The sequence below is a fragment of the Stomoxys calcitrans genome, chromosome 5, assembly GCF_963082655.1.
Source record: "Stomoxys calcitrans chromosome 5, idStoCalc2.1, whole genome shotgun sequence".
Classification (NCBI taxonomy): Eukaryota; Metazoa; Arthropoda; class Insecta; order Diptera; family Muscidae; genus Stomoxys; species Stomoxys calcitrans.
The window spans coordinates 149,335,320-149,346,500 of record NC_081556.1 but is presented as its reverse complement, the minus strand read 5'-3'; the positions used below and the strand labels follow the sequence as shown (position 1 = coordinate 149,346,500).

The following is an 11,181-nucleotide window of genomic DNA, read 5'->3' as shown; positions in this document are numbered from 1 at the left end:
TCAAGACCCAAGATCGGCTTATATGGCAGCTATAACAGGTTATGAACCGATTTGAACCATACTTGGCACAGTTGTAGGATATCATAACAAAACACGTCGTGCAAAATTTCATTCCAATCGGATAAGAAATGCGCACTCTAGAGGCTCAAGAAGTCAAGACCCAAGATCGGCTTATGTGGCAGCTATATCAAAACATGGACCGACATGGCCCATTTACAATACCAACCGACCTACACTAATAAGAAGTATTTGTGCGAAATTTCAAGCGGCAAGCTTTACTTCTTCGGAAGTTAGCGTGCTTTCGACAGACAGACGGGCGGACGGACATGGCTAGATCGACATAAAATGTCACGATGATCAAGAATATATATTCTTTATGGGGTCTCAGACGAATATTTGGAGTAGTTACAAACAGAATGACGAAATTAGTATACCCCCCATCCTATGGTGGAGGGTATAAAAATATATGAGTCCTGGCTACGTCCTTGCTAGGGGACGGTTGCTCTTGATCGTCCTGCAAAGACGCTCAAGAGCAACCGCTCGAACGATATATCAAAGTGTTACAAAGAAATGACGATGTTAACCCAACTCCCATACTATGGTAGATTGATTTAAAGTGTGTTACGCCAATCTGTGGGTAGAGTATAGAAGTACCATGTATATTTAAGTTTTGACTACAAACTTTAGAGGAACAATGCAATTGCAATGTCAGCTTTTTTACTGTAAAATATTTTTTACAAATCTTTTTTTCCTATTTTCAGATGCTTCCAAGCGAAAATGGAAAAATCTACGCGACAGTTACACCAAATATTTGCGTTCCTTTCGTGTGGGCTCAAAAACTTCCAAGAAATATCAATTTTGGGCACATGCGGACAATATGGATTTCTTGAAACCCTACCAGGGCCCAGGAAGGTAATTTAAACCCCAAAAAAAAAAGAAACCTCGCACCTAAATCTAACAAATATTTGTGTTGGGTTGCCTTTACAGATCAAGCAGTGTCATTTTGCAAAAAGATGAAGAAGAAACCGAATGTGATTTGGGTTTCCAGGTGCTAGCAAAGGCCACCAGCAATTCCACTGACGAAGATGTCAAACAAACCAGTCTGGCCGGCAACACAAATTTATTTGCCTCCTCCCTGGCAAATGTTTTACCCAATTTTATGGGTGGCGCTGGTGCGGGCATATTTACAACATCCCCCCTGGCACTAACTACTAGTAGCACTTCGGGAACCAATGGATTTGCGCCAGCAGTACCTCTAGTTTTACCTGTGCCATCACTACCTACTGTACAATTGCCACCCTCATTGACAGCTAAGCCCCTAATGGGTGGCATGACAAATACATCATGCTCCACCAATGGCGGTGTATCAACAACGGCTCTGTCCACGCCTGTATCTTCAATTGGCATGAGTACCAGTAACAGCAACACTGCCATGATACCCTCATCGTTGGGCTCGCTTACCACCCCATCGTCATCTTTGGCATCGCAAGTATTTGCTTTGCCCCAACTATCAGCCAAAGGACCCATACCCATGCCATCCAGCAACACAGCAAGCTCGGTGGGATGTCTCATAATCGAACCTCAACTCTTTGCCTCAGCCGACACCTTTAAGAAAGAGTTTGGTGCGGCTTCTTCCAGTTCCACATCAGTCTCCAGCTCATCATGTATCAGCTCTACCATGAACAAAGGCCAGATTACCCCCTCAAACTTAAGCATCTATTCGAATATTAATGCTCAAATGGCTCCAGCATCAGCAGCAGCTAGCACAGCGAATCTTTTAAATCCTCCCCTCATCACTAAGATACGACGAGTGCAACCCTCACCACATCAAACACCTACAGCAGCTGCTATTAATTTAAGTTTCAGCTCTCCAGCGCCCGTAGTAACGCCAGCGAGTTTATCTTTACCCTCATCCCTGGCCTATACAGGGCCCAATGGCTTCTTATCCACAGCACCCAACCTGTTGCCGAATTTCGGAGCGAATTTTGTATCCAATCTAGTACCAGCATCGACAGTCACCACCGCTTCGAATGGTCCCTCGCCAGCCAAACGTCTCAAAAATGCCGAAGTGGAAATATCCGCCATACTGCAAGCCAATCGAGATCTGGATGCCAATACCTTGTTCTTTTTGAGTTTGGCACGTTCGGTGCGTTCCATGCCTACCAAATTTCAATCGTTGGCCAAAATGCGTTGCATGCGCATAGTCAGTGACATTGAGATGGAATTGGACAATGTGAATTGTGAGGGCACTGATATGAATGGTCATAATCCCAACAACAAATACTGTACAAACAACAGCGATTCTCCACCACCGGCCATAGGCAGTCATATAAATGAGCCGCCACAGTCGGAGCATTTTGTGTATGTCATGTCACCCTCACGTGTGGAAAGTATGATCGATTTGTCCTCAGATGATGAGAATACCCAAAGTGTCAATGCCAGTGGCAGCAGCGGAGTAGTTACAATTGCAGGCGGCACTGGTGCTGCAACGGGTGTTGGTGGAGGGCCGGCAGGCAGTGGCAATGGAATCACTGGCACCAGCAATTAGAAAATATTGATCTCTTAGTATGCCAGTTAGTCATTAAGACCAACAAGAAATCTTGTATGAGTGTGTGTTTCAAAGAATCAATCATTCATTGCATATGCTAATTATTTAAGGAGCTTTTCTCTATTATTGCAGTATTTATATTAAAAAAAAATGCAAAACAAAACAAATAAAATTTGTTAAACTCTAAGCAGGGATGGAGTTTTTGTTAAGAAACGGACAATAAGGGATTTTGGCACAACCAAATATGTTCGGAATAAATTGTACTTTAGGTTTAAACTTACTTTACTTTCTATAATTGGCTAGAACAGAACATTTGTTCCACTAGCCGAAGGTAGAATAGCGTTCCAAGCGCCTCGATCTTCTGCGCTCATTCTAAAATCTCTCACACCAAGTTTCGAGGTGTCTGCCACCACTTGATCTTTCCACACCGGGCTTTTGGTCTTCCCGGTTTGCGTGTACCACCGTGTTTGCCTTCAAAAGACTTCGTTGCTAAAACTTCTTTATCCATTCTGACAACATGACCTAACCAACGCAGTCGTATTTTGATGCCTGTAACCATGCTATCGTCGTCATACGTCGCCTATATTCTTCACTAACGCAAACTGGCCCATATATTTTACGAAGAATCTTTCTCTCAAATACTCCAAGCACTGCCTCATCTGCTTTCACAAGTACCTATGCCTCAGAACCATATAACAACACGGGTAGTATCAGTGTCTTGTATAGTATAATCTTCGTCAATCGAGAGGTGGGCTTGTTTCTAAACTGCTTCACCTTATCTCAAAACTGATGTCATTCGTTTCGGTTACGGCGGTACCGAGGTAGATAAAGTTACCATCTTGTGGTTGTGGTTCCCAACTTTTTCCATTTTCTTTATCTGCTCGGTTGTACAAGGTGTTTTGGAAAATGAAACCATCCATTTCGTCTTATCTCCATTTACTACCAGACCCATTTTCCCTGACTCTCTCTCTCTCTCTCATTTTCTTTCAAAGGCAGCAGTTACTACTTCCGGTGACCGACCTATGATGTCGATGTCGTCGGCATAGACGAGTAGCATGTGTTCTCTTGTGATAAGTGTGCCATATCTATTCACATCTGCATCTCGTATAATCTTCTCCAGCAGGATATTAAAGAGATCACACGATAGGTTGTCTCCTTGTTTGAATCCTCGTTTGGAGTTATATGATTCGGAGAGATTCTTTCCTATTCTTACTGAGGAACGCGTATCAGCAAGTGTCATCCTGGTATCCTGCAGGGATAACAAACTCAGACCTGGCTTGAAATACCTTTGAACGTAAAAAGGTATCGAAGGCATTTTTTTAGTTAACAAAGAGATGGTAGGTGTTGATTTGTCCTTCTCGGGTCTTTTCCAGGATTTGGCGCAGTGTGAATATCTGGTCTAGGGTGAATTTACCAGGTCTAAAGCCGCATTGATAGAGCCCAATTATCTCATGGACTTTAGGTTTTAATCTTTCACACAGTACGCTCGAGAGTATCTTGTATGCTATGGGGCGGAGACTCATTTCTCTGTAGTTGGCACATTCCGTCTTGTCTCGTTTCTTGTGTACGGAATATAGTATGGTGAGGTTTTAATCATCGAGTATGCTTTCTTCTAGCTAGATTGCGCAGATAAGCTGATGCATTCGCCTTATCAGCATGTCGCCTTCGGTCTTAAATAGTTCAGCGGGTAACCCGTCGGCTCCTGCTGCCTTGTTGTTCTTTAGTCGGGTCACTGCTACTTGGACCTCATTCTGACTAGGTGGTAAACATTCATTGATTGGTTCTGCGGTATCCTTTTCGCAGCCAACGTCGGACACAAGCAGTTGGGTAAAATGTTCTTTTCATACCCTCAGCATGCTATGTGTGTCAGTTACCAGATTTCTTTCTTGGTCTCTGCAGGAGGATGTGCCTGCGCCAAAGCCATCGGTTGATGTTTAATTCTTTGGACTTCATTCTGACTCCTGTACATCTCAATTGGCCTACACTCACGTCTTTCCATTTCCTTTTTCTTTCTGCGGATAGACGTTTCTCCTCTCGATTCCTCTCCTTTATCTGACGCCTCAACACAACCTTTCATCCCTGTATCATATTTTGATGAGTTTTTATTTGAGATTAGATAAAATCTAAACTTTAAGGTGATTCGGTAAAAAAGAACCTTGGTTTTTTTTGGCATTGTGGACAAATTTTGGAAGTCACTGTAAGCAATTATATAAATGAACACAAGCTTAAGAGCCACATATATGCAACGTCGTCATTCATTTTAGAGCTTTTGGAGAGTCATTCAGAGCTACAGATGTAAAATGTAAATTTTGAGGAACAGGGACGAACTTCTCACATATCAATGAGTGCAGTCCAATTTTTTTAAGCTCAATGGTAAGGGGCCTCCTTTTTAAAGCCGAGTCCGAACGGCACCTCTTTGGAGAAAAGTTTTACATGACATAGTACATCACAAATGTTGCCAGCATTAGGAGGGGAAAACCATCGCTGAACATTTTTTCTGATGGTCTCGCCAGAATTCGAACCCAGGCGTTCAGCATCATAGGCGGACATGCTAACCTCTGCGCTACGGTGGCCTCCGATAGTTCTTCAAAATCTTCAGAGCGAATCCAATCCAATGATCAGCCCATGGGTAAGAAATGAATGAACAGACTTTACGCAACCTGTTCCGGGTTTCAGCCATCAGAATAAACAAAACAAGTAAAAGCGTGCTAAGTTCGGCTAGACCGAATCTTATATACCCTTTGCTATGGATCGCATTTGTCGAATTCTTTTCCTGGTATCTCTTTTTAGGCAAACAAAGGAAAAAAGAAAAAAATTGCTATGCTATTGGAGCTATATCAAGTTACAGTCCGATTCTGACCATAATTGAATTGAATGTTATAGACCATAGTAGAATTGCGCCCTATAGAGGCTGAAGAATTAAAATAGGGAGATCAGTTTATAGGGGAGCTGTATCAGGCTATAGACCGTACTAGACCATCTTGGGAGAAGTTGTAGTACAAAATTTCAGCCAAATCGGATAATAATTTCGCACTCTAGAGGCTCATGAAGTCAAGATCCGATATCGGTTTCTATGGCAGCTATATCAGGTTTTGAACCGATTTGAACCATATTTGACACAGATTTCAAAAGTCATAGCGAAACACTTCATGCAAAATTTCAGTCAAATCGGATAGGAATTGCGACCTCTAGAGGTCAAGATCGGTTTATATGACAGCTATAGCAGGTTATGGGCCGATTCAAACCATACATAGCGCAATTGTTGGAAGTCATAGCGAAACATTTCATGCAAAATTTTAGCCAAATCGGTATAAATTGCACTCTCTAGTGGTTCAAGAAGTCAAGATTCAAGATCGGTTTATATGACAGCTATAGCAGGTTAAGGGCCGATTCAAACCATACATAGCGCAGTTGTTCGAAGTCATAGCGAAACACTTCATGCAAAATTTCAGGTAAATCGGGTAGGATAGCGACCTCTAGAGACTCAAGAAGTCAAGATCACAGATCAGTATATATGACAGCTATATAAGGTTATAGACCGTTTTCAACCATACTTAGTACAGTTGTTGTTAGTCATAACAAAACACTTCATGTAAACGTATCAAAAATGTATCGACCTAAATTTTGGCAAAAAAAAAAGAAATAGGAAATTATTTTCTTAAATTTCGCCTCGAATTAATGTTGTACTTCGTTTTGAGTTGGTGAATAAAAGCCTTATAGTTGGCCCTTATGGATTTCTCTTAAGTGAAGCGTGTTTTGCAACCCTTCCTTAGACCAACCAGTTCTGTGGAACGACATGGCGATCGTTGTTGCCCCATGATTTGGTTCTAGGACATGCAGACTTAAGCTAGTCATTCAAGGTGTTTGTGATCCGCTCGACGATTATAATATGGGGTATCATCGTATCGAGGAGGCTTTATAAGGACGTGGCATTATCCCCGAAAGCTCCATGTATTGCATATACCATTGAGATGTTATTGCTGTTGTTGTATCAGAGTATCGTGCACTGAGGCTGCAGCCATTCCCCAAAAAGAACTCCATGGGATCAATCCGGTACGTACAACTGGATGCCATGGGATTGAGAGTTGTAATTCTAACATTGTTTTGTGCTTTCATCCTAAATTTTGTTGCCAGATCTAGAAACTCTGCAATTTGGGTGAAGTATATCAATAGTCATCTGGTAGTATGTAAACTAGGATTGGCTGGGCAACTGAAACCGAGACGTGCGTCCATATGTGTGTGGTTCCTGGACACACATCTAATACGTTGGCATCATTTCTACCTCATTGTGGTTGAGCAAGCACTTCTCTGTGTTGCTGGCATTTCACACTGTAGCTATAGCCGTAAAAGACTTTAAACCTGACTGCTTGACCAGGAGTTTTACTCTTGTATCGCTGCACCTCTCGCTCCAGATGAATAACCAACTTAACGTTTCCAGGCCACTGTTCCCTTACACCAGGCGTTGTTGTAACCTCATATTCGCATGTGGAAGTAGCGATGCTCTTCAACCTCCCTTATGTGAGCAAGGTTGTTCCGGTCCATAGGGCCGATCACTGCGGAAGCGTGATGACCGTTGATTATTGAAATGCGACAATAACGCACCCTGTCGTAACGAGTATAACAGGCACTCAGTATTTAAGTAAGAGCCGTTACCGCTTTAAAGATAATAGAAAAACACAAATATTTATGGTTTTATAAAAAAATCTGTTTTGTTTTCATATTAAAACACTCTTCGATATTATCCAGAATGTTTTATAAAAAAGTTATAAATTATTGTTTACACAAAAAAGAAAACTCGCTCTTATTTTAATTACAAAAGTATACCCAAAGCGTTAGAAACAAACTCTTGGCAATCCAAAAGCAGTTTCCGGTTGGATTGAATAATACAACAAAAGCTACTCAAATTTTCTAGAAATGTAAGAGGTTTCTGGTTTTAATTTCTTTGTTGATGATGAAGTTTATCGAAATATAATGTCAATGTCATTAAGGTGAATGAATTTCATTCAATTTAAATTAAATAGTACATGTTGCATCTATCTCTCTCAATGGAAAACAATCTTTAATAAAAGCTAGAACATGACCACAGCATTTTACAGTTGAACCTTGGCTTTGGTGGTGACAGCAAAGTAGGCAACACCAGCCACAATTAAAGCAGCTACCAGCTCAGCCTTAACCCAAGGACCCTTGTAGGCACCCTTGGTGCTGATGGTGATGTCAACCAATGACTTGACATTGGCGACTTTGCCACCGTCACGTTGAACCTTGCGCAAGTTAGCATAACCATCTTCATCGAAAAGTCTAACCACTACATTGCCACTGGAACCCTTTTTGATTTCCTCAGTCCAGCTGACCTGTAAGAAATGCACATGTGTGTTAATTTATAGCTATCAACATAGGGTATTGATGGCACTTACTTGATATTTTTCATCACCAACTTGGGCTACGGGCACAACTTTACCGCATGGGAACTCTGCGAACAGATTGGGCTTGGCTCCATTGCCACATTTCAAATTGAATTCACCGACATGAGCCAACTGTGTCAGAATTGTGGCATCTTGGGTGCTGAAAGATGTCACCGTGGCTTTTGGGCTAGTACACGAACTGCCATAGGCGGAGACCACAAACAAGGAAATCAACAAAGCACTGACAAATTGACGCATTTTGTTCTCTTAAAGTCTGGTTGAAATTTTAATTAAGAAAATTACAACTTTTGTTTCACTGTGAAATAACTAAAACAACACAATCTTGTCCAATAAATGCAAGTGCTCGGTGTTCAGTCGGCTAAAATACTTTCGCAATTGACGTTTTGATATGTCAAAATGCCACGACACATCGACACGTCATTTGACAGAGAGGGAGAGAGATTCAAAGACGTAAACGAAACAGTGATGCCATATTGTAAAATAAACTGCCGTTTTTACTTCAAAAGCATGTGACAGTTAATTTGAATTTTTCTTTCGGTGAGAATTGATAGTGAGAAAATTAAGCCAACAACTCTGCGGATTACAAGCGGAAAGCGATATACTACGCCCTTTCAAGGTTATGAAGAGCGTGGTTAATTACAATCTTGCGAGTTATTCAAGATTCTAGTCCCATTTGACGACCTATAGAATGAGTTCTGCTGAAATCCCGGGTAACGTGATGGCATTTCTGTTGGAACATAGAAGTCTCTATCTCTTGATAAAAGTAGATCGTGGTTTTAAATTTGTTAAGGCATTTAATGGGGTTTGTTCCACAGCTGAACAAAAGCTGTTAGCTGTTGTTGGAGCAGTGTGTTGTGTCTACATTCGTTTAGTTAGCTAAGTTTCCGTTAAGTATATTAAAATGAGCTTGCTGTGTCCAAAGTTATTGTTAGATGAGTTTGGTTGGCTGAACATAAAAACAGGTGACGTGTGGTTTCAGAGTGAAGAGTCTCATTAGGAAGCCATGCCGAATATGCTGTTGCAAAAATGCTAATAGGACAAGACGAGCTATTGGAGCGTTTACATAACTATAGGCCATCATATTCCCGCGGCAAACTCCAGAGTGAAGAGTCTCATTAGGAAGCCATGCCGAATAGGCTGTTGCTTAAATGCTAATAGGACAAGACGAGCTATTTGAGCGTTTACGTAACTATAGCCCATCATATTCCCGCGGCGAACTCGTACACCTGTCTAAGCAATAGCTTTTGGGCTGTTACCGCATGGAACAGCCAAATCATCATCTTTGGGATATACATCCACCGACCGAAGCCTTAGGGTTCATGATCTAGATCATGAGGTTCAGCGCTACAAGAGAGAACCTCTATATCATGCGGCATATCAAGCGGGTCTAGATAACATTCACTCAGTCTCCGAAGCACATGCGGTGGATAGCTACCGGGTGAATTTCGTCCTTGGAGAACGACCGCCACCCATTGCACCTGAAGAAATCAACCTCCCCCAGCAAACCAGAGAAGTTCTGGCTCAATTACGTTCCGGCAGATGCAGACGCCTCAATTCCTACAGAGCTAGGATTGACGCCGATGTGCAAGATGTGTCCCGATTGTAACCAGGGACCGCACGATACACGTCACCTGTTTAACTGCCCGGCCGGACCCACTCGACTCAAACCCAGATCCCTGTGGACGCACCCCATCTTAGTCGCAGAGTTCCTGGGTCTTGATACTCAACAGAATCAAGCAGACGAAAGATAGAACACAATAAACTGCTACAATAATAATAACAACAACAACAACAACAACAACAACAACAACATAATAATAATAACAAGACATTACTTAAGCAGGTCGCCAAAATTATGAGGTTCAATCCTATGGCAGCCGGTTGTACGTACCGGATTGACCCGATGGAGTACTTCATCGGCAAGGGCTGCCACCTCAGTGTATAACACACTGCTACAACAACAACAAAATTATTTCACTTCTTAAGATCTTAATAACAATAAACATATACATGCGCAGGAACTTCAAGGTCGTCTTTGGAGATACTGAACCTTGTACAAAAGAAAGCGATGAGGTTGCGTGGATACAAAAGGGTATACAACTCTACGCAGAAGGTAGTAGAAGTGTGGGTTGTCTGCGCTGTTTTATGGATACTTATATCCGTGCTCTTACTCCTGAAGTAATGGAAAGAAAGATTGTCCAGGTAACCGAATTATGTACTATCGAGAGAATTCTTCTTTCGCCCAGAGGATCTGTAGGTAAAATCAACTTCCAGCTGATGTCTTTCCCACAAACGATGGCACTTAGGAATTAAAAAACAAATTTGAATAAAACCCTTAAAGGCAAAGCAAATTTCAGCATAAAAAGTGACTTCCTCCGATGTATGGTTGAACAAGAAGCGACATTTTCACATTTCACACTTACCACTTACTTATTGAAAATGTAGGACTGTTCAATGGACCGTTGCTCTAAAATTTGCTTTTAGGTGAACTCTGGTTTGAACGACTTGAATTACAAAGTTAACCAGTGGGCATGGATATACACACGCCCTGGAAGTTAAAATCTAATAGAAATTCCCTTCAAGTTGGTTTTTATTAATATTTTCCCAGTTTCATCGATGAAGTTCGTAAATATCTCACAATAAAATAAAAGAAATTAGTTATAATAGACTTACCAGGATAGGATCTATGAGAAAATTATATTTTCATTGAAACACACACACACAACGAAAATCCTGGAACAGAATTCCAGATTCAAAAAGTGGATTTTCGATAAATCGATCATTTGAAGCCGATAATGACATCGACTGTTCAATGAATTTAATAATCGATTTTGAAATCACGCAATCGGCTATACCAAAATTAGGTCTGTTCGTGAAAGAGAGTTTTCCTGCAAATTTTTACTGGAAAAGACCAGCCCTTAGTCTACATTGCTATTCATTTAAAATAAACAGCTTGTTTTCAGAACACAATTGTTCGATGCTGCAAATTTCTGCTGGGAAAAACCATTCAGTTGAAATTTTAATGCTCCCAATTACCAAACTCTCAAAATGTAGGTTGCTCTAACGCTCTCTCCCGCTTCCATTTGCTGGCAAAAAAGCACGCGAACGACGCGTGCAAATTTTCAAAAGGCCTATATATAAGGTGGCCGCATCGTCGAATTGCTACATAAAGCATGTGTTTTGGGAACTCGATTAGTCAAAACTTGCAAG

General features: G+C 41.4%; 2 protein-coding genes across 2 annotated transcripts in view; one reads left to right on the top strand and one right to left on the bottom strand.

Annotated features, from left to right (window-relative positions):
• The window catches only part of LOC106084639 (uncharacterized), a 6,597-nt gene extending 3,862 nt beyond the window's left edge, over positions 1–2,735 (top strand). The window contains exons 2-3 of the mRNA XM_013248483.2: positions 762–912; positions 988–2,735. Coding sequence (XP_013103937.2) covers positions 762–912; positions 988–2,548 — 1,712 coding nt within the window. The 3' untranslated portion in view covers positions 2,549–2,735. The remainder of the gene's footprint in view (positions 1–761; positions 913–987) is intronic.
• A 4,709-nt stretch (positions 2,736–7,444) lies between these two features.
• Positions 7,445–8,355, bottom strand: LOC106084642 (translocon-associated protein subunit delta). Its single transcript, XM_013248486.2, has 2 exons — positions 7,963–8,355; positions 7,445–7,899 (listed from the first exon to the last, which is right to left on the bottom strand). Exons 1-2 carry the CDS (start codon positions 8,206–8,208, stop codon positions 7,639–7,641), a joined length of 507 nt encoding a protein of 168 aa, XP_013103940.1. The 5' UTR covers positions 8,209–8,355; the 3' UTR covers positions 7,445–7,638.
• Between the last annotated feature and the right edge of the window lie 2,826 nt (positions 8,356–11,181).